Source organism: Crocodylus porosus, unplaced genomic scaffold (genome assembly GCF_001723895.1).
Source record: "Crocodylus porosus isolate Cpor-Errol unplaced genomic scaffold, CroPor_comp1, whole genome shotgun sequence".
Taxonomy (NCBI): Eukaryota; Metazoa; Chordata; order Crocodylia; family Crocodylidae; genus Crocodylus; species Crocodylus porosus.
The window spans coordinates 1809737-1833190 of NW_017728928.1; the positions used below are offsets into that span (position 1 = coordinate 1809737).

The 23454-nt window shown below is 50.8% G+C and overlaps 1 protein-coding gene across 2 annotated transcripts in view; it reads left to right on the plus strand.

The window, feature by feature from the left end:
- Positions 1–22569, plus strand: part of SLC39A11 (solute carrier family 39 member 11) — a 208676-nt gene extending 186107 nt beyond the window's left edge. For both annotated transcript variants that reach the window (XM_019542328.1, XM_019542329.1), the window contains exons 7-9: positions 18464–18562; positions 21118–21276; positions 22332–22569. In XM_019542328.1, the coding sequence (XP_019397873.1) occupies positions 18464–18562; positions 21118–21276; positions 22332–22410 (337 nt within the window). In that variant the 3' untranslated portion in view covers positions 22411–22569. The remainder of the gene's footprint in view (positions 1–18463; positions 18563–21117; positions 21277–22331) is intronic.
- The last annotated feature ends 885 nt before the right edge of the window (positions 22570–23454 follow it).

Below are 23454 nucleotides of genomic sequence, written 5' to 3' on the forward strand. Positions count from 1 at the left end.
GCGGCTGTAAATTGAGAGCATCTCGCTGACCCTCAAAATGAACCCGATAAGTTTGTTTTCCGAGTCTTCCTTGCACGTAAGAGCCTTACAAGTCCAAGCTGTCCGGGTTTCTTAAAGTGGTCTTGGCATGCTCGGTTTGAGGGCAGGGCGTGTTACCATCCACAACCCCAAAATACCATTCCAGCTGCTTGACATCCAATCAGGGATAAAATCCTGTGCATATTAAATTCCAAGATTGAATGGTAACCATATTTCCTGGAAGGCCTTCCAGCAATTATAAAAGCAGAAAGGGGAAGCGGTTGTGGAATTGTAGGTCACAAGTTAAAAAAAAAAAAAGAAACTTAGCTCATTATTCAGTCTGAGGTTGCCATGACATTTTCATTAATTTTGTTATGTGAAATGTGTTTATGATTTGAAGAGACGTACAAAGGGGGAGAGGGTTAGCGTATTTTTTTTTTGTACTCAGCCATAAACATTAATTGGCAGGTATTATTGGGAAACTTTATAGATGGGCCATAATCCCAGCTCTGCTTTCAGACCACCCACTTCAGATGTGTATTTTTTTTTCAAATAAAATATTTTAATAACCTTTCATAATGCTTTAAACTCCCTCCAGCACTAGACCTACCCACCATCAAGGCGGCCGCATCGTTGAACTGTTCTTCATGTGCGGCCGTGCCAATATTAACATGCAGCTTCTATTAAAAATGTAAATTTGGGTGGGCAGTTCTGCAGGCCTCCGCCGTTCAAAACGGAGCTTGCAGGGTCTCAACGGAGCGTCCTCGAAAATGTCCTCAAGGTACCCCCTAATTAAACATTTTTGGCCCTCACTCGAGTGGATGAATATGGCCAGGCCCTTGGCTTATCTGGAAGGAAAGACTAAGTGGCTTCTCCCTGCAATGCAGATGGGATTTTAGGAAGTGAAAATAAATGCAGTCCTTATTGTCCCATTGCTCTGGCTGAAGCAGTTCTGCATTGCAGTGCACCAGCAGATATGTGGAGCCGCCCGGGATGGAAGAAGCAGGCGGTGGGGCGAGTTTGGGAGCGCTGGCAGAAGGCGGGGTGGCGGGAGCACGCCCCGCACGGCCCTCCGGACCAGACGGGAGGTGGCAGGGCTGGGTCCACTGCTGCTTAGTTTTCAGTTTGATTTCCAAAGGCCCTTGAGGAGGAGGAACGAGTGCCCGGCTTCTCCTGGCTGGCAGCCGCCGCTGCGTCTCCAGTTCCCTTCTGCATGCAGCCCTTGCACACGCTGGGGGGTACAGCTTTCAGTGTACAAAAGAGCTGGAAGTCCAGGTGCCAGATGCTTTTGTTCCCACCTAAATTTGCCCTCCCCTAGCCCTGCCTCTACCTGTTTCGATCCTTGCTGAGGTTTTCGGCTTCACAGATGTAGCAAGGCACCTTCCAGGTTAGACGAAGAAAACATCCAAGCCCCAGCCCTGCAGAATGAGCAGTCCAAGCAGGTTGAAAACACAAGGTCCCTTGTTTTCATCCTACAGTCTGTCCCGTGGTATTCATTTTTGTTCAGACGCTGTTGAAGGGAGAGTTAAAAAGCAGCTGTCTTCCAGCCCCCGACATGTACCCTCCGTTTAGCTCTTCATTGAGGAAGGTGCGACTTGTATTAGCCACGTCGTGTTCCTTGGTTGATCAGTTGTGTCTAACGTAGGCTCCAAGAACAAAAAGCATCCTCTTTCCCCCCCCCGGCTCCTGTCCTATTTGTCTTTGCTGCAAGTTGTTTCCTCTCTGGTGGCAGCACCTGGACCAGCAAGGGTCGTCTAACCAGAAGCTCGCTCCAAAATATAGACTGAGTCCACCCCGCAGTGGCGGCAGTGAGAAAAAGTCATCTTCCTTATTTTGGCCTGCGAGCCACATGCAAACCACGTGTGGGTAGCAGTGCAGTGGTACTATGAGGACTGGAATTATTTTCACTTTCTGAAGATCCCATCTGCATTGCAGGGAGAAGCCACTTAGTCTTTCCTTCCAGGTAAGCCAAGCAAAATTAATGAAAATGGGCACTGGGGCAGACATGGATTGGGCCCAAAATCTCAAGGTGGGCGCTGCTTGTTTTATTGCTAGTCCCCTTCCTCCTCCTCCTGTTTAAAACTCACTCTTTAGCAAAGCACATAGCTGGGAAAGGCAGCCGGGTCGGACAGGAGAGAGTCGGTGACGTGGGCCTGGGGCAGGGGCCGCGGCTTGCTCGCTTGCTGGTGCAAATGTCCTGATTCACACCCCCAGGCCACTTGCTTGTCTTTGTCCAAAAGGCAAGAAGACAAGTGGAGGTAGAAACACATCAGCCGGTTTCAAAGAACGGGCTGGTAATCATTGAAATAGGTTGCAGCCAATTCAGCAGAAGGGCTGAATTACCCAGAACAATCCCCTCTCTTTGTGGCACGTCATACTGTATTTAAAGCCCTCGTGCCTTGGTAGGCTGACAGGCTGGTCCCAAGCGGTTGCTGCTGTCAGGATTTCAAGTCATTCTTGGCTGAGTCTGTCCGAGATTGGGCAACGGCCTCCATGGAGTCTTTTCGGAGGGTTTCACGGCATCCTTGGTTGACAAAACCTGCCTCCATTTCAGCGGGGGTAGGACCACTGCTTGCCCGTCCATGAAATGCGGTGGGAGAAGAGGTTTTCTCTATCTTTCCCATTTTTCGGTAGAAGTCAGACAAGGGTTACTGCTGGTATGGGCACTTCTTGCCTTCCTCTGATTGCAAATGATCTGTCATGGGAAGCGGGCAGCTCTCCTGTTTTGCAGACATGGGTAGATGTTTTATCTGAGGTCAGATAGCCAGCACCATCTCCGGCTCTTACCTGCTCTTCCTCTGCTCTTGCCGCCAGCCCGTGGCACTGAAATTCATGGCACATGTCTTCTGCCTCACCTGTGTCAGGTACAGCTGGTACACTTTTCTCTCTTCTCACACTACGCCGAATGCGGGGGCTAGCGAACTCATTAAATGGATATTCCCCAGGGCTTTACAACTGCCTCCGACTGCATGCGCGGAAGCTGGCATGGGTAAAGCATCCGACCCTCTCCATCTGGACCAACTCCCCAAGAGACTTCTGAGGACTTTATCGCTTAATTGTTCCCAAACGTCAGGGCAGCACGTGCTCCCACTTCCCACAGAGGGGGAACATCTCAGCACAAACCAGATCCTTGTAAACTCCTGTGACATTTGGAGGCAAGAAAGAGATGAACAGGTCATCGGACCGAGGAACCGTAGTAGCTGCGTTCCCAGCGCGAACGCCATGGCTTTGCTCACCCAAATGCTAAACACCAAACTTGGGGAAGAGGATGATTAGTTTTACATGCATTTAAGTCAAGTACGTGCTCTGAAAGACTTTGCCATCTCTAGGAAGTTGTTTTGTAGGGCTTAAGAACAAGGGTGTGCAATTTGAGAAGCCAGACGTTGAATACCAAAGAATATAAACACGTTAAAAAAAACCCAACCCATACAGCGTGGAGTGCTGGCCCTTTGCATAATAGTCCTTTGTAATTTTACGGTCACCTGTGTTTTCCTGGCATCTCTCTTCAGCGTTCAGCTCTGTACTATACACTGTACATCAGTGCATGTCTGATTGATGGGTATGTACATACGCACCCAGACAACTGCTGCAAGTGTTGTCACTCTTGAATCCCAATGAATAGTGTCTCTTGTGGTTTTATGCTACAGTTTGCCTAGTAATTTGTTCTTTCTGATTAGAGTGAAGCAAAATATTGAAACTGTAGAAGAGGGAGGCAGGCAAAAAGATCACACGCCGAGCACATTTTTTCCTAGGACTTTGGCACGTGAGTCATGGCAGCGTGGCCCTTCATCAGCAGTGTGTGGCTTTTCAGGGCAACTAGGACAGTTATGAGCATCTGATTTGACCTCTGTCATAACAGAGGCCAGAGATCTCGTTGAGCAATTACTGCAACAACTCCCAAGCTTTTCTTCTACCCCCAGCGCATCTGTTAGGAAAAGCTCTGGTCTTTCTCTGTGTGGTTCATGAGCCATCTGCTATGGGAAGCGTCATCCCACACCGGGTATCGGCAAACAGCGATCGAGTCACCTCTCAGCCTTCTCTGGGGTAAACGTGAATACGTTTGAGCTCCTTGTGCTGGGACCCAGGTTTCCATTCCCTGTTCTACGCCAGGACCTTTTCATGGCTTGTTCTGCTTTTATATCCTGCCTGTGATTGAGTTTTCAGATAACATGCAGCGCAAAAGTGGTGTCTTTTGGCTTGATGCAGAATTCCTCCATGCACTTCTGAAGCCACTTGCAAGGATTTTTTTTATCTTCACAGATAAGCTTTGAGTATGGCATGGTCGGTATAGTATTGGAGAAGTGGGCGGTCATTCATGAGTTTGGTCATGCTGTACCCCATGAGATTTGGGGAAGGGATTATCTCATTTTTATCAATGGGGAAACTGTCTCTCTCTCTCTGTCTTTTGTATGGCATCATATTAACTTCCAGATCCATGAGCCTCTGTCTGGTATTATTGCTCACAAACATAGAGAGGTAGGGTTGGAGGGACCTCAGGAGGTCGCCTCGAGTCCAGTCCCCTGCTCCAAGCAGGACCAGCCCCAACTACAGCATCCCAGCCAAGGCTTTGCTGAGCCAGGCGTTATGCGGATGGCATCGGCCCTATCTGGGCATCTGTAAAGATTGCAATGTTTGATTAAGTAAGTGCTGTACTGCTGGTTGGACCTTGCGTTCACACAAGGGATTGTGCAAGTTGCTCATCTTTTGAAGCATCTGTATTCAAATCTCAAGCTGTTCAGCTTGACCCACACTTTTCTGTCAAGGTTGTGCTCAACGTGGGACCCGTTCGGTGTTGGTATAAAATGCTGCAGGAATAGGTCTGACCTGGTCTAGTGGTCGACCCACTCCGTTGCTGCCCATAGGTTTGGTTCAACATCCCCGATCTCTTCCAGGAGCTTGTGGGCTTCATGTTTAAAGGTTTACAACTTTTGAGCTTCCATCTCTTTGGGTCTTTAGAAGTGGAGGCATAGGGGACCAAAGTGGCTGTGGCAGGAGCAGCCCACAAAACCATCCTCTTCTTCTGCCTGGTGCAATGAAAGGGACTGGCTTCCTGAAAGACTGGAGAAGTCAGTCCCAAGCAATTGAGACAGCTGGACATCTTGAAAGCATTAAGCACATAATATAACATTGTCCATCCATTGCAAAGAGCCCTCACTGATTTGGGCAGGGTCAGTCATTTCCCCTTTTTCTTTGCAGATACTGCTCTTAATTTAGTGTCTCCAACAACTTGCCTTGGGTCCTGCCAACACAGCAGCAGTTGCAAAAACGGGACCCGTCACGCTTCTTTATCAGGTCGTCTCGGCTTTTCTTTTCTTTTCTTTTTTTTATCACTTTTATCCCTTCCTGGCTGCGGTCGGGTGTTTTACTGGCTGAAACAAGCCCCCGGGCAGAAAGAATGGGCAAGTTGTTCCCTTTGAAAAGAGCATTTTGTCTCTCAGCTGCTTGTGAGGGGTTAACTTTTCCTATAAGCCGGACCTGCTCTTTTAAAAAGTGCACCAGATACACGTGTATGAAACCATCGCCATCCAAGACGGAAAAGGCTCGCGAGACCCTCCCAACCCCACCTCCCGGGAGCTGTGCAGTATAGCTCCCTGCGCTCTGTTAGCTTAGTGCTTTTCCTAAGCTCAGGTTGGGATTTTCAAAGTAACCCTAAAGAGATTACTAAAGAGTAACCCTAAGAGAAACTCCTGGGGAGTTTGCGTGTAGGAGGGCAATTCACCCCGAGGAGCATGCCAGAGAAGGGCTTGTGCCCCACTGAAATCCCCGGATCGGGCAGGGATGCTGCGTTCTCTGCCCAGGGATGAATTTCATCCCATCTCGCAGGCCAGTTTCAAAGGCATGTGTGGTCATGTTTGAAAACTCATGCACTCCCCTGTTTCAGCTCCCTTTTGTATCCCTTCCCTCCATATTTCCTAGAGGGCACATTTAGGGAAATGACAGCTGTCTCCTTCACTGGAGGTCTGGAAGCTGAGGCTGGACAGGCGTCTGTGCCAGGAGATGGATTTGATGGCATTCCCCTTCCCTGCCATCATCTTTTGTGACAAGCTAAGAGAGAATATTTGCAGAGAGCATTGGAAACCCATTGCTGCGAGCAGTCGTGCTGGAAGCCTCTGAGGTCTATTCGTCCAGATGCAGAATAGAAATGTGCCTTGAGACACATGCATGTGTGTGCACGCACACTGCTCAAATGGAAAATAGCCCATGTGTCCAGTGAGCTGTTTGTGAAGTAGGAAAAAAAAAATGTTCCAAAAATCATTTTGTGAGTTGCTTCCCATAAAGCACGGAAAGAAGAGCAATCAGTTGAATAAATGATTGATTGCAGTTCGTTTCCCCGTGTTTGCCCGTGTATGTTTGTGTCTGCGTGTGTAATTATATATGTAAAAAGATGCAGCTACTTCTAAAGGGGAACTCAGCCCCTATTTAACAGTGCCCAGCACCATTGCAATGACGTATGAAATAGGAAATGACTAATGCTGTCTCCAGTGGGAACCACCTAAGGCTTTTCGGGGTAGACAGAATGCAATTGTGCACGCTGGAATTGGTCCAGGGTATGGGGCTTTAATCTCACATTTTGAGTGCAAGGGGAACAGTAACTGTTTTATGTCTCATCCAAAAGATGGAACTGCTGTCAGCTTGTCTGATTCTCAGCACACAAGTTTCCTAGTGCCAGCCTCGGGATTTCACTGGTACCAGCTGGCTCCCCTGCACTGCAGGCCAAACAGACCTCCTTTTGCAAGCAGTCCTATCTAGAAGCCGGAGAAGGCGTCAGGTGGCCCCGCCGGTTCCCCGCGGAGGTCAGCGCACGGAGGAGGACCGAGCGCGCGAAGAGGAGGGGAATGCGTGTAGCTCATGAACCATTTCTTTGTGCTGCTCAGATCAGGGAGATCTGAACTTTTACCTCGTGCATAAGCGTGACTCATAAATCAAACAGTTATATAAATAACAGGGCAGATAAGAATAAAGCTTGATAAAACCCCAGCGGAACAAATAGCTGCTGCCCGGCAGGACCCCTCTGCGTGATACGGCCGTAGATATGAGCCGGCCGTAACAAAACAATTACTGTCCGTCGGCCCCAAACAATGGGCATCGCTTTTGCTTATCGCCTGCTCTCAGCCAACATCAGGGTTTGACAGCGAGCTCATGGGTTGTGCGGCCTCTGGATTTCACGCCCCACGGCTCCAGGGGAGGAAACCACTCCTTCCCTCGTAGGCTACCGGAGGCCTTGATTGCGCAGAGTTATCACAACTGGGGACCAGTTGCACCTTAGGGAACCTGCCTGATGCTGTCTGTATCCTTCTCGCAGGACGTGCCAAATGCTAAAGCCAAAACTGCCTCGACTGGTTGCTAGAGCGTGCTCCCCACTGTACTTCTAGCTAGCTGCAACCAGGCTTGTTTGAACTCCCTGCCCGCTCCGAGATGTCACTCTTCCTATCCGCTCTGCCTTGAAGCAAGCCCTCCATCAGTGTGGATCCAGCAGAGATTTCCAACTTGCTCTTGCCTTTGCAAGGTGCCGCTGGTAATATCCACCAGCAGCTCATTAGCTGAACTGCACGTGTGAAGACGGGGCCAGTCCTGTTCCAGATTTAGTTCTCGTTGCATGGGAAGGGGCTGCAGTTCAGCTGCGGTCGTGCATTCACCGTGCACGGTCATGTTGCGGGGGGGCTGGTGGCATGTGCCGCTTTTGGGTTATTCATGGGTTCAGATTCATTCACGTGCAGTCGTTCTTTTTTGCTTGTAGTTCGCCCAGCACTTCGGGGATTGTTGTGACTGCTTGGTGGGAAATCTCAGCAGGCTCCAGCTGTGTTTTTTTAGCAGTCCAGCCATGGAAGTTTCCCTTAGGGCTGGGTGTAAGGTTTTGGGCTCTCCTGGCAGATCTTACTTCCTCTTTGGATCCTCTCCACCGCTGTGCCCAGCCTTGCGGTGTAGGGGGAGATGCAGGGCAAAAGCCGCAAGATGGGTGGGTGCATTGGCATCATCCAAAGGCTCCTGCATCAGCGGCTCTCTCTAGGAAGGAGTCCTCTTCTGCCGTGAGGACAAGAGCCATTTTGCAGTACGTGCCCTACAGAGAACCTCCTCTTGCATCGTCCTGCTGCAATGATGCACCGGCTGGAAACGAGTATGCCCTGCTCCCTATCTGCCTCTCTGGTAGGTCATGAAGAACGGGCCTTTAGCACTGTGGGACACCGGAGCTCTGGAGAGCCCTGCCTCTCCTAGCAGGAGCTCAGCCATGCGGGCAAGGGACTGCATCCTTGGCTAGCTTACTTTTGCACTAGCAGTGCTGAGCCATCCTGTAACATCTGCATCCCCATAGCCAATCTGCTGTTTGCAAACAGGGAGGGAGGAGCCGACGCAATCTCTTATAATATCTGATTGACTCCTTCACACCAGGCTGGCTGGGAACGCCACCCAGGGCATTTTCTTGGAGCCAATTAAGTCCCTGCGATAATAGCTGAGTAATTCTTTTCTTGAAGAGCCTTGGGTTGCTGCAGCCTGCGGGCTGAACAGGGTGATGCAGCGACCACCAGAGATGCAATGGGAAACGGGTCTTTTTTATTTTCTTTTTATTTAAATGGAAGCGGGAAGGGGGAAAAAGAGAGACGCTGAACATTCATGGGGAGCTAACAAAGGCATCTTTATAATGGCAGAAGCCTGGTGCAAAACCTAAAGCAAAGCTCAGGTTGGGGAGAGGGAAATTCCAGCTCGTTAGAACTGAGAAGCAAGCTAAAAATAACACTTGCGCGCGCGCGCACACGCACATGCACGTGCACTCACACGCGCGCACATGCACGCGCACACATGCACGCGCACTCGCACACACGCACGCACGCGCACTCACACACACACACACAACCTGCATGTTAAGCCTGCCCTTCTAAGACGCTTGAGAGACGGGTCTGTATTGCACCCATACCAAAAAGAGGAGGTGGAAAAGCCGGTGACTCGTTGAGGCTGACATTTCAGATGCGAAGAGCAGCCACAGCTGTCGGTAAGGTCATGGGAGATTTGGCCATGAAAATCTTGTCCAAAATTGCAGCAGGTCCTTGGCAGAGCTGGGATTAGTGTTTGGTTCCTGGCTCCCAGACTAGTGCTCAGCTATGATGATGGATCTGCTGGGTCCTGCTGACGGGTGACGGTTGCAAACCAGTGACTTGGGAAATGCATGTCCCTTGGAGGGTTTCCTTGAGTTACGGCCTTGATCCCATGCCCCCCATGGCAAAGCTCCTCTTTACAGTGTAGGATCTGGCTCTAAAATCCTGCTTTACGTTGCTGTTCGTTAATAGGGGAAAACTTAAAGTGCTAAAAAAAATACCCAAAGGTTCAAATGCACAAACCTAGGAGAAGCTAACTGTAGAAGTGCCTCCTGTAACTGTGTGCAAACCAGCGAGGCAGCAGGATGTTGGGACATGGATCCAGGCGGCTTTGGAGCATTGTGCTGTGAGACTGCAGAGCTGCCTCTGAACAGGGCCGGGAGATAACACCTCCCTGCCCAGGGAAGTTGAAATGCCATCTTGCTCCCTGCACCTGACCACATGTGGATCTGCACGTGTAGATACAGCAGGGACCCACGATGACTCCTCTCTCCCCCCTTCTCAGCTTTTAGGAGGGAACCTGCATGGAAAACTGCAACGTAGAGTAAGCTATACTGGTAAGTATTTGGTTCCTTTTAGCAATGCATACTTGCATATTAATGCACCAGGAGGTTTATTTTGGAGACCAAGGTGTTTGGCCAATAAATCCCTGTCCGTGGTTGCCACTTGTGGGATTAACAGCTGCAGTCACTTAGCTTTGCATTCGTTCTGCTTTTGTACAAGTGCAGGGAGGTTTGGTTCTCTAGGTAAAGCTCATGTCAGAGCTGGGGGACGAGGGACGGTTTATGGCTTTGAACTTGGTTTACGTGCCTTCGGGATGAGTGGAGGGTGAAGTTGCCTATAATTTGAAGGCTGTACGAAATGGAGATCCATGCTGCGTGTATTTAACGCTGGCCAAAGGCCAGAGAGGCAGATGTGACAAGGACCATGCAGCCAGCTGTCAAGGGCTGGCTGCAGATTCAAATGATTTAACATGGGGAGGGGGGCTAAGAAAGAAGCTAACAGACTCTTCTCTGTGGTGGCACGGGGAAGGACAAGGAGTGATGGACTTCAGTGGATTGAGGCTGGCCATTAGGAAGAGAAGGTGACTGAGTACGGGGACGGATACCTGGAGAGGTGGTGCAGTCTCCCTGCTTGGAAGCCTGTAATGAGGCTCACCATGACTTGGGTGAGATGTTTTAAACACAGATGCTCCTGCCTTAAGCAGAGGGTGGGCTAAATGACCACTTGAAAGCCCTGGCAGTTTCTGAAGAGACTCTTCATATTGGGAAACCTGCATTTTGTCTCCAGCTCCCACCCCTGCCCTGCTTGAGGCAAGTCTCTGCTCAGACTTTCCTCATCCATCCATCATCTGACTTTCTCTTAGGCTGCAAATTTTTCAGGGTAGGGGCACTTTGCACTCGAATGCAACACAGGGCTACCCTGTGATCCACAATCGGGCAGCAATAAACCTGAACCTGCTTTTAAGCGTTTGATACAGGCGCAACCCCGCAGTGAGAATCCACAACAAACCTGACAAAACGTAGCGGGAAGCCCCAGGAGCCATCCCTGAACACAGCCCCTGTAACGTACCCTCGGATGATTAAAACAGCTCCCACTCCAAGAATGTCTTTGATACTTTCCAGCTGCACTGGGGAGTCTAAATCTTTTCCTCCTATCGTTATGTGTTGTGAATAGGGGGACTTTGCAACTGTGCAGCTGCCAATATGAGTAGTCTGGGATGGTATCTCGGAGGAAACTAGAGAGCTCTCATTAAGTTACTTAGGATTTGGTTGTTTATAGAGGGACCAGATGTTCCAGGTGTTTTATAGGTAATGGCAAGGCCAAGTGCTTTTCAGTGCTCAACCTGAACTGGAAGGTTGGTCTGGGTTTTGCCAAGAAGCAATTCCAAGGTGACTTAATCATCGAGTACAAGCAGTTGGAGGGGAGGAGATATTATATAGTGGATGGCACAAGAACTGGTAGGCTGGCTCGGACAGTGAGTCCAGCAGCCCAACGTCCTCTCCGCAGCAGTGGTTGGTACCAGGTCTTTGATGGGGAGGTGCGACGCACCCTGCAGAAGGTGGCCCGGGGCAGCCTGCGAGCGTGACGGCTTTTCTCCCAGGGCCTGATGAGAAGAGGTTGGCTTGAGCCCTGAAGCAGGTGAGTTTCTCTCTACCATGGCTTTGCTCTCCAGCATTTCCTGTTAAGCTTCTGGAGGCTGCACGTCAAACAAGCGTCTGATCCGTTTCCTAATCCTACCAAAATCTCGACCTCAGCAGCATCTAGTGGCAGGCAGTTCCCCCGGCAAATTGTGCGTTCTTCCTTTTATTCATTTTTTGGGTGTAAATTGTCACCTTTCAGCTGCTCTGTCCTTCCTCTTGGGTCCTTCCTCTCAAGCAAGTGGGGTGCTTCACGGTTTGCATGTTTATTTTCGACAGTCTGCTTCAGAGCAAGGCCAGTTCCCACCTGACTTGCATTTCTTGCTATTGAAGTCCCCCCCGCTTGTCACCGCAGTGGTAGTTTGAGAGCCTCCGGCAGCAAAGACACCGGGGTATATTCTGCCACCTGTCCTCTTTACCGGTCCTCAATTAGCTTTTCTGCTGTCTACATCTGTTCTTAGCAGGTCCCAGTGGGATGATTCAAGATCCCAATGAGATGTTTCTTCGTTTTCTGCACATGGCGGCTAAGGGCATGGCCTGCAAGGGGGGTGACGGTGCAAGCTCGCCTTCCTCCTCTGCTTCCAGCCTCACCAGCCGTGCTTTATGGGGGGCCTTAGAGTAGAAACACCTTGTGTGCAGTGGGATATTGTGGAGAAAAGGATCCACATAGCAGCTCCCTGGCCACATGCCGGTGCTGCGCAGGAGGGATGTCTCAGGGCTCGTTGGCCAAGACCTGCTACTTCTGCGGATGGATGCATGGCTCAAGGACGGGACTCTCAAGACCCATGTCCCCTGAAGGAACCTGCCTGAGCGTTTAGACCCCAGGATTGGCTTTGCAGCTCTTGTGTTTCTGGTCCAGTTGGGTTACTTCATGCATTTCCCTTCGTTCCCCTCGGTATTTCCATTTCTCTCTGTACAAGACCAGCGATCACACTGCTCAGAGGAGGGCTCCGTCACCTTCCCTCCGCTAGATTTGTAATTGCAAAGGATAGTTCACTGAGGGTCAAACTTGGTGGCCTAACTTTTCCTTCTTTCTTCATTCCCCCCCACACCCCCCAGATCCTGCCTTTCAAAATCAGAGTGTGTCTAAATTGAGCCGATGACATGCCCGTGCCCATGCGTTGAGCTGGCTCGGTCCCTCCAGCGTGAGCTGGCCTTCGGGTCGCCAGAAACGTCTCCTGGGTCAGACCGGGCCGTGAAGGTGTTGTTCACCTCTTTTTCCGTGCAGGGTTTCTCCCTTCCTCCCCACCCCCCCTTCCTCTCCGTGCCTTGCGTGAGAGGCTACAATAAAGAAGCAGCAGGGCTTTGCGTGCTAAGGCAGCTGTATTTAACAGGTAGGGCAGGTATGGGGAAGTGCTCAAGGCCCTGTGGTTAGCGCCGAGCTCCTTCCCACCTGCGAGCTCCGATCAAACACCTCGACAGGCAGCCGGAGTGGGAAGCCATGATGTAATCTTGGGAACCCAAAACAATCGGCCCTTTCATGGCAAGACGATAACAATCAAAACAGTATGTAAGGGCCTGCCATGCAAGAATACACATGCACATTATACACTGGAGGGAACTGAAAGCCGTAGTGAAAAGGGGCTTGTTAAGAATATGTAGCCTACTTTCCTAATCAGTTCTTAAAAGAATGGGCCCTTGAAAACAAGGGTTTAGGCTTATAGGAGGCTTTCTGTGCCTTGACCTTGCAAATATGCAGAGATGCCAACTTTTGCTGCAAGCGGGCTAGGCGTCTCCCAGCATGGCGCCCTACCAAGGGGTGGGGCAGGGGAGCAGGCCCAGCTGCGCATGGGGGACCGGCCTGGCACATTTTCCTCTCCTTGCTGCTCCATGGAGACTTTGACAGGCAGGGTCTGTCGCTTCGGTCCCTTCCTGCCTGGGAAGCGCTGCGTCCGTGCGAGGGTGACCTTGCCGCAGAAGCAGAGGAGCGAGAACAGAGCTGGCTCGTGCTGCGTGTGCAGAGGAGAGGCCATAGGGACTAGTCTGGTAGCCACATATCCCTTCTTGTGGCTTCCCTGGCACCCTGGAGCAGTTTGAGGAGGAGGTCGGTAGTGTTATCCTGATTTTACAGGTGGGGAAACTGAGGCACGACATCTCCCCAAAGAACTTAATGGTTTCAACCTCATCGTGCCTCCGTCTGCTAGACACTGCAGAAAGCAACTTGCCCAAATGAACCTGGGAACAGCAGCCAGCTGTCCTGAACCTCCCCAGCAGGTCTACCTCTGCTCAGGATACCTTCCCACATGGGTGGGATCCTGGTTTTCTCTGATGAAAAAAAATCCCCAATTTTCGGATGAAAAAAGGTAAGCTGAAATCCAAAATTTTCCACGATTAAAATGAAACACCACTAATACGATATGCATATAGCGGTGTTTCATTTTAATCATGGAAAAATGTAGATTTGGGGTTACTTTTCTAAAATCTGAACATTGGGGATTTTTTAAAATCGGAGAAAACCAGGATCCCTGGTGACTAGCGTGCTTGTCTCTGCTCAGGACACCTTCCCACGGCAGTGATGAGCGTGCTCGTATCCAGGGGTGCCAGAGACGAGTGGCCTGTCCGAGTGCACGTCACGAATGCCATCGCAGGGTCTGATTCGAACACCCCCCGTTTAAACAACTTCGCCGCCTTCCCCATTTCACCAGGCTGGCTCCTGCCCTGGTCCGAGGGTTAAGCCCTGCAGGCACGCTCCACCGCTGCCGCAGGAGTAGGCCGCTCCGCGTCCGCTTTATAATGCGTGCTCTCTGCAATGGGAGGAAGGCTTCCAAGAACCTCCACCTAGTTCCTTAATAAGGAACCCTTTGTTTTCCTGACGCACAATGCAGCTTTATTCGATTCTGTGGCTTTCCTCCCAGCTGCATCCCACAAAACCATCTTCGCTCAGCTAGGGAGCAAGCCTGAAAGGTGTCTGAAGTTTATAAAGCAGAGAGAGTGTTGTTTGCGGTTCAGGTGCCAGAGTAAAATCTCCCTTGCCTTGGCACCCAAAGAGCTGCAGAGACGCCCTCGGGGACAAACGGAGGTGACCTGGGGGCAGCGCGTGGGAGGTGCCCATCCTTGGCTGCGAATTCAGTGAGAAGGTCCCTTTTGTTCCCAGCACCCCTGTGGGTTCGTTAATCAATTATTTACACCTTGAGAGACACTAAGCAGTGTCTGTGGGAAAACCTCAAGGTCGTAGAGGCCATAAAAGCCAAAGACTGCAGACTCCATAAAATGAGCCGGAGCGGCTGTGGGCAGGGGATGCGCTCCTGTAGCCCGAGAGGGGGAAGAGTTGACCACCCCCAGACCTGCTGCATTTGCCTGGCAAGTGGAGGCAGATCTTGCTTTTTTATTTTATCTGCCTGAAGGAGAGGACATGGCATTAAGCTGGCATTGGTGGTAGCAATCCCATGATTTAAGGATGACTTAGCCGCACATCCATCCGCCGAAGCTGCAGGTCTTTCCGCTCTAAGCTGCCGAGCCCTGACGCATCCCTCCAGGGCAGCACCGGCACGTGGCTGCATGGATCCTCCTCTCCACGAGATCCCACCTTGCACAAGGCGTTTCCAGTACACCAAGGCCCCACTGCTGATGAGGCTGGAAGCAGGGGGAGGAAGGAGAGCTAGCCCCGTTATCCCCGCTTTGCAAGCCTAGCCAGGCATCTCATTGGGACCTTGAATCGTCTTTGGGGTCTGCTATTATGTGGACCCCAAAGTGCATGTGCACGGGGGTGGATTCAGGACCTATTTGGGAGTGGGCTGTAAGCCGGACCCCTCTGGTCCCTCCCAAGATTGTTCACCTTCCTTCATTTTCCCTTCCCCTCGTCTCCTGCCTTTTGCTCTGCTCCCATCCCGGCTTTCTCACCGACTCCTTGCTTTAAGCCCGGCTGGCGGTGAGAGGTCACAGAGGGGTTTGCCCTGCTCCCTGGGGCCATGGGGAGTAGAGGGAGGGCGGGAAGAGCGCCTGCGGTTTCTTTTCGGACAGACCCCTCCATTCACACTTCCCTCTCCCACCCATTAATTTGTTGTGGTCGGGGCTAGTAATAGCTGCTTTGTGCTAAGGCGAGGGAAGAAGGAAAAAAAACAACAACCGAGAGCACAGACAGCAGCTCCACTGTTTTCTAAAAGGGATGTTTTCCCCCCCTCTTCTCCCTTGAATAATGTTTTTGATTGTAATAGTCTGTCCTGGTTAAGAAAACCCACAGCCGCCCCCCCCCCCAACCCGCCTCTCTCTCTCTCTCCCCTGTAAACCACGGTAGTAGTTTAAACAACCCAGAGCGATTTTTCTCACCAGTCTTATTTTACTAATAGGAAACAAGTGTTTAAAGCAGCAAAGGGAGCTTTCATCCGCCTGGTGAGGAGCGGCACTGGCTTTGTGCGGAGGTTTTGGGTCCCTTTAGGGGTGGGGAGGCAGCTGGGTCTGTCCCGGCTCTCTGGGCCAGAGCTGGAATTGCAGTGTGGACCTGGGGATGTCTTGCGAAGGGTTTGTGTGCGCTCCCTGCTCCAGGATTGCCACCCGACAGGGCTCCCGTAGCGTGGGTGCACCCTGACTTGGCGCCATGGACTTGGGGGGCAGTGTGCCCGTTGCATTGGCATTGACTTTGGGCTACTTCAGAGTCGTGCAAAGCTTTCTACACGCGGGAGAGATCCAGCACCCTTGACATCCATCGGAGTTTGGGTGTTGTCTGAGTGGGGGGAAGCATTTTAACCAGTGCAAACAGCTTCTTGTCTTCTCCCATGGGTATCGTGCAATAAGTGCCCCCTCCCCAAAACCAGCTCACTCTTCTCCTCCAAACCTTTCCTTTGAACTGGTCCCTACAGTGATGCCTAAAAACCCAAATAATCGTTTGGGAGCTGCGGGGGCTACAAACACTGTTTTTTATCCTAATAGTGTCATCCTTGCAGGATGCTTGCTGGGACATAGCATCACAGATGAGGATTTATGTTCGGTGTCGGAGTTTGGGCAGGGAAAGAGGTGCCCTGCAAACCAGCCCAGAGGCGTGAGCTTTTCCTGGACGGTGCCCTCCAGGGCTCTGAGCCCTTCATGTCCATAAGCACCGAGTGAGCCCATTTGTCAAACTCAGAGTGAAATAAGTGATGCTTTTAAGGGTCATTGGGGAAAACCTTGTGTGAAAGAGCTCAGGAAGGGCATGAAAATCTCCTTTCCAACCTGGAAGCAATGAAGAGCACGCTTGTACCTGCCAGACCCTCATTTTATAGCAGCCACGCTGGAGCTGCTGTGCCAGGGGTCTTATATAGTGAATTTGCAGCGTGCGTTTGCAGCGATAGTGGTATGCAGATGCTCAGTCCAAAGACCACCTTCATTGGAGCCGGCTCTCTTTCCCTCCACGTGAGCCCCTGATCCTGCAGCATTGCTGAGGGGAGCAAGGCATTTCTTAAGGAGACAGAGTCAGAAGAGATGTGCTGGGGCTGGGTGCTACTCACTTGGCTCCTTGCCTGGGGGTTAAGTCTTAGCAGCTGCTCTGCCGTTCCTACTAAGTCCTCAAGTCCCTGGTTCGAGAGCTCTCAAGGCCTCTCCTGCATCAATTTTGGTTTTCAGAGGTGACTTTTAGGCCCTGAGAAACCAACGTCACAGGCCTACATCATGTCTACAACTGAGATATGAAGCCATCTCAGTGCTTCTTCTGGTTTTGGAGTTTGCCCAGCCCCTTCATTATTCAGTTGTCTTTTCTTGCTCGGGAAAGATGACTTGAATGCCGGGTGCTCTCTTCTCCTTCCCAGCAACCCTCCCACCCCTCCTGGCTGACCGTGCCCAGGCATGGCTAGCATCCGTGGTCGCAAGCCTGCTCATCACTGTGCCATGAAAGCTTGGAAGGGGATGCTCACAGCAGGTGTAGGGGACCCATTCCTGTAACCAGCTTGCTTTCGACGTGAGGCCTCTTTGCAACCCTGCTGCTGAGAGGAAAAGCGGTGGTTAGAGCATGAAATGAAGTGCAACCCGTGGGCCTCTCCTGCTTGCTCTCCACCCCCTGTGCTACTCTTCGGGCAGCTCGGTGCACGCACGCAGTCCCTCGCCCCCGTGGCTGCACGGCTGGGGTGAGGTGGGGCTGTCCCTAATCTATCCGTGTCTGGTTTTGCTCACAGCACAGGCTGGGCTGCAGCCACGTTGGATGCAGGGTTAGCCCTGGGGGCACTGCCCTTTCTCTGGCGCCAAGATCTGCTCACTGTCGTGCGTGAACGTAGCCCTGAGCACCCTCAGGAGCCATTCCCCCCCTGTCTAAAGCCCGTAGGTGAAGTGCACGCTTCCTTCCTCCCAGTGCACCCTCCAGCTCTGCACCCCAGGCAGGAGGTGATAAAAGCCAACAACAGAGTGACTGTACAGCGCTGCAGACAAAGGGGAGATTAATAGCAAATGAGAGGGATTAACCCCGGCGTTATCTGATGGTGGCTATCACAGCAGGCTGAAACCGGAGATCATCTAATGGGCCTGTCTGTGAGGGCAGAGGCACCTCAGAGAGGAGGACACCAGCTCCTTTTGGAGAGCCAGCAATGCAGGGCGGCCTCCGATGAATGGTGGGGAGCCCCTTTGGTGTCAGCAGGCAGAGCCCAGGAGCCGAGCAGCAGGAGCATGCAGGCAGAGCCCGGGAGCCGAGCAGCAGGAGCATGCAGGAGTCGTGGCCGAAAACCCGGGCTGTGGAGCCACAAGGTCTACCACACTTGGTGTTTCCAGCCCCCGGGATGCTTTGTCTGCAGCAATGCAGCCGTCTGAAGCCCCCAGCGCAGCCTGGCTCTGGCGTGGACCTTCACATGGAGGAGCAGAGGGTCATTTGATCTTGGTGGGACCTGCCAGTTTGTCCGCATGACACACGAATCCTTGTGGCCGCATATCCCAGCCAAGGGGAGGGTGTGCTGTGTGTTGCCCTGGCTTTGCCAGGCCCCTTGAAGAAGCCCCCTCCCCTGTCCCCACGGTCACAGTTTTGGGAGTGAGTTGGAAAGGCCCTCCAGCAAGCCGCTCTTCTTCTCCTCTGCATCTCCTTGGCTTCCAGGGAGGGGGTTAAGGTTGATTAACTGATGTAAAGCACTTTCAAGATGAAGCTCGCTGCGTAAGTGCAAAGTATTAGCATGATTAGAAGAGTCCCCAAGGGCTGAATGCACTTCCATTTGAGAGACGTATTTAATAACTGTATTTGTTTTTAAGGCGGCTGTGGCAGCCTGCCCTCCCCCATCCTGGAGGAATGCAATACGACGTGCACATTTGGTGTCGTGTGGTTTTTTGCAGAAACTTAGCCATTGGGATTGGAATCCAGAATTTCCCAGAAGGCCTTGCTGTCAGTCTCCCGTTGCGCGGCGCTGGATTTTCCACCTGGAAAGCATTTTGGTGAGTAGGGCTCCTCTGCACAGTTGCTTGCACTCTGCAACACACACCTGAGAGGCAGTCTCAGGTTGACCCTAGAAAATCTGGGTGGGAAGGGACCTCAGGAGGTCACATATAGTCCAGCCCCCTGCTCCAAGCAGGACTGTGCCCAACTATCTCATCCCAGCCAAGGCTTTGTGTAGCCAGATCTTAAAAACCTCCAAGGATGGAGCTGCCACCACCTCTCTGGGTAGCCTGTTCCAATGCTTTATCACCCTCCGTATAGAAAGTTTTTCCTAATATCCAACCTAAAACTCCCTTGCTGCAACTTGAGGCATTGCTCCTTGTTCTGTCGTCTGCCACCAGTGCCAGTAACACCTCCAGCTGATGGTCCTGTATTGCACGTATCCATTTGCAATGATCCCCTATAGCTGGTGCATATTCAGGACTCCTCAGGGGCTTGACATTTTGCTGCATCCCGCAGCTGGTCCAGGCAGTCGCTAGGAGAGTGCTGCAAGTGCTTATTATCAGTCACTATGTTCACAGGACTGGACATCCTAGGACTGCGCAATTTGCCTGATTTCCACCTTTTAGAAAAGGAAACGTGCTCTTCTGCCCTTCCGAAGCTGCCCCATCCTGGCTGTAGAACTGGCAAGGCTTGAAATGTGGTCTTGGAGAACAGTGGTCTTGAGCAGGGGAAGGGAGCCTTGATCTGTATGAACCTAAGAGGGATGAGCAAGACTGAGAGCGAGCGCATGAGTGCGGTGCTTTATCTAGAAATGCAAAACTCTAGAGCTCTTGGTTCAGAGAAGATACCTTTTATTAGACCAACTAATAAATGTATTATTAAAATTTAGTAGACCAACTAATACATTTATTAAACCAACTAATAAACTAATAAAAGGCATCATCTCTGAACCAAGAGTTCTAGAGTTTTGCATTTCTTTTCGTCTGAGACCAACACGGCTCCCAAATACATCCCTGAAACATGGAAGGTGCTTCCTGCCCTAGGTTCACCCCTGCACAGATCAGAGCCCCTGGTCTCTACTGTCCTGCATCCCATTTTGAGGGCTGTCCTAAGACCAGCAGGAGAAGCTGGGGGAAGGGAGCTCTGTTCGATGGAGAGCATCCCTACAGTTCACACCAGCTTGTTTTGTTGGCTATTTAGCACTTGTGGTTAACTCACAAGGCTTAAAAACAGCTTTTCTCTCACTTGGCTCTGGGCTGGATTTCAAATCTACATCTCTTCCTGAGGCGAAAGAGCCAAGGGTGCAAACTCTGGGAGCATGAGGCCACGGCGCTGCTGGCACATGTGCGCTAAGTGCCACGATGGAGAGGAGGTCACGGGGAAGATGGGTGGGAAATTTCTCCCCCCCCATAATTAAATGAATGCATCTTGCTGCACTGCTCACCTGAGACAGACGCTAAAGAGAGGGGGGGAAGCTGAAAGGTTATAACAGCATACATGACCCCCACATTTGAAAGGGTCTGCAAGCCAAAGGAGGAGGGAGAGGGGTTTCGTTCAGGCCCTCCTGCAGCCGGCTCTGATCCGTCAGGCGCTGCCTGGTGCCGTCTGGTACAGAGGACAGGTGCTTGCACGCTTGGGTCCCTGTCCTTGGAGGCTTGTGTCTCGTGTCACACTGCACCATGGCAAGGCGATATTACCCGGAAGATGCAATGCCAGCTAGGTCTGGAGAAGCTTTCCCGCTCCCCACCTCAGGGGCTGGGCTTCACAGCATCCCACAGGTCTCCCCTTGGAGGAGGCATGGGAGAGAGAGAGACCTCCAAATCTCTTTGGAGATGCCTGGTGTGCACTCAGCCCATAGGGAGGAATCCAGACCAGAGCCCCTGCCTCAGCTCTGACTCTGTTTGCTGTTCCTGTGCATTTTTACATTTGAATTTCCAATCTTTCCGTTGCTCTGCAGGGGGTCCAGTCTGCCCCATCTCAGGTCCTAGAGACACCAACCGCACCACCATGCCTTCTGTGACCAGTTTGCGTGTTTTATCTGACACTGAATATGCCTGTTCCCACTGCTGCTCTCGTTGCCCATGTTTGTGCATCCATGTTGCTCCCAGTGGTTCCCCAGTGTTGTGCCACAAAATGTTGCACCCAAAGGATGTCAACCTAATGTTGCACTGGGTAACATATGCTGGGTGTCTTGCCATGCGGGGAGCTGGGAGGAAGGCATGTTGGTTAAATCAGTTAGATGGGAGTGGGGGGCTGTGAAATGAGGGTGTAGGACCAGTTAGAGAAAGGGGTGTAGGACCAGTTAGAGAGAGCAAAGGCAGCCCTTAGTAGAATAGATACTGGTCTTCAGACCACCAACTGGCGACAGAGTTGGCCAAATGTGGTCGCACAGATAGAGACCTGAGAGGCAGCCGTGGTTCTCCCCAGACCCATTGAACAGCTTTAGAGCCACATGCCTGGATCACAGGGCCTCAAGCCTCATAATGTGGGGAAGAATAGGGTCCCTGGTAGGTTGCTTGACTGTGTGGAGCCTCAGGTCCCCAGCATTGCCTACAATGTCCGGTGTCTCTTGAGGCCTTCCCAGCGGGGCTCAGCCATGTTTCTTTTCCAGGTACGGACAGCTTAGCGGCATGGTGGAGCCGATTGCTGGCATCTTCGGTGCCTTTGCTGTGGTAGTGGCGGAGCCCCTCCTCCCCTACGCCTTGGGCTTTGCAGCCGGTGCAATGGTCTATGTGGTCATGGATGACATCATCCCCGAAGCACAAACCAGGTGAAGGGCTGCTGGGCAATACAGCCACATGCTCTGTCTGGCCTGTGTTAATGACTCAATTCTTGCTGCAGAGGTGTGAAAAGCCCTTTTTCTAAGGCACATGCTGGGTTTTTTATTTTTCTTTTTTTTAAGGTATTTGTTTCATTTCAGGAGTGTTCAGGTTGCAACTTGTCACCTTTGTTTCTAGGCTGAGGCAAGGCTGTAGGTCTTCGAGGGTTACAGATGTTTCTGCCTTTGGAGACCTTCCTTATTGCAGCTGCCTGAAACATTTCTAACAGGATCTACGGACGCACTTATTACTTCAACACTGCTCCACCTAGTCTTAAGTTGGGGCAGTTTTACTACATTTATATCATCCCTGGTTAGTCCATATTTGACAATTAGAGTGTAATAGCTGCTGCCCTTTTGAAAATTTCCCCTTTTAAAATGACTCCAAAGGTATGGCCATGCACTAGCACCTAAATAGCTCCATATGGATGTGTGTCCATATACTAGCTCCAAAATGGATCCATGCACTAGCACCGAAATGCCTGAACCTGGTTGGACTCCATTGTGCTAGACCTTGTACAAATTGCACTGTAAATGACTCTCCCAGCTGCAAAGTCTTGTCGTTTTAAGTCTGCCCGTGTGTCGTCCATTAAGTTTGGTGCAGTTGCATGTCTGAATCCGCTAAAAGCAGGCTTTGAAAAGCCTCAGCCCCTTGGTCTTTGAGATGGTTCAGTGGTAGAGGGAGATCAAGCTTAATGTTTAAGGTGCAAAAAAAAATAATCCTGAGCTGAGGACCGTGGAAGCTGTAAATTGAATGCCAGCCCCTGGGAAGGAAAGGAGTCCATTCTAAATGATGGTGATACTCCAGGCAGCATGGATGTGTCTTGTTTCATTTGGAAAAAGGGTTCAAGTAATGTGAAGCTTATAAAGGGCTGGGGAAACAAAGAAGATGGTGGAAGAGTCCTTGCTTTGTGTAGGCCAGATGACAAGTCAACCTCCTCTTGAGCCTTAAATTAACATCCTTAAATGAACATAGGAGCTCACTCTCTCTCCTTTTCTCCTAACAGTGGCAATGGGAAGCTGGCTTCCTGGACCTCCATCTTAGGGTTTGTGGTGATGATGTCCTTGGATGTTGGACTTGGGTAGTGGCAGGTCACTGTTGGCCAACGGAAGATGACATCGGAGCAATTTGTGCAGCAACTGTTGGAACTGGAAACATTTTTATGCCCTCCTAGATTTATTTTTTGTGTATATATTTTTGATCCAGTTTGGTGTTGATTACCTATGATTTTATAGATATCTTTTTTTTTGACCTACAGATGTAAAATTTCCAGAAATTTTGAAGCTTTGGAAAAAAAAGTGTTTTTTTTGGTTTTTTTGGGGGGGGGAGGGGGTTTGTGGACCTGTGACCTCATGTTGACAGTTTTCAAAGCACAAAGACAGGTGGCTCCTTGCAGGTCCTGGGTTTCCTCTGCCACCAGATGGTTTTTTTTTCAACAGGGTTGTGGATAAGACATGCGTCAGCCAGGCTGCTATTTACTGTTGAATTTTCCTTCAGTTCTGGGACATGTGTCTATGTCTGTAATGGTCAGGTCTCTCTGTTATTTTTGATTCATCTGTAGGTGATTAGAAACCTGTGGTCAAATGTCCGAACTGGTTTGTAGTTAAGCACTGGGACTCTTGACTGGGATAAATGATCAGAAGTGTCTGCACTTCTGAATTCATCTTGGGTGTCTGGAAGTAACAGCACATATATAATCTACACAGGTATGTTGGTAGCAGAACATCTCATCTATCTTCCTGGTCCTTGGGGGTTTTTTTGCTTTGTTTGAATGGCATTAGTTGTTTGGATGGATACCAATAGAAATGAAACTTTATGGGCACCTTGTCCAGCTGGAGAAGTAGGGAAGGCATCTGTTTTCCCCTTGGTGCATGTCTTCTACATGAGGCCTTATTGTACACTAGTGATATTTGTCCAGTGTTCTGGTATTTGCTTCTGTTTTATATCATTGATAGATTGCTAGTTCGGTGAAAATTCCCTTGAAACACTCACATGTGCTCTTCCCGGAGGATGCTCTTTTAGCTTTCCATCTCTGGCTTCCCCCTAAAGGCGCCTGCATTAGATTAGAAGAGCCCGGCCTTATTAACAGGTCTCATTTTCCAGGTTTAATAGGATTGATCAGTTAATTA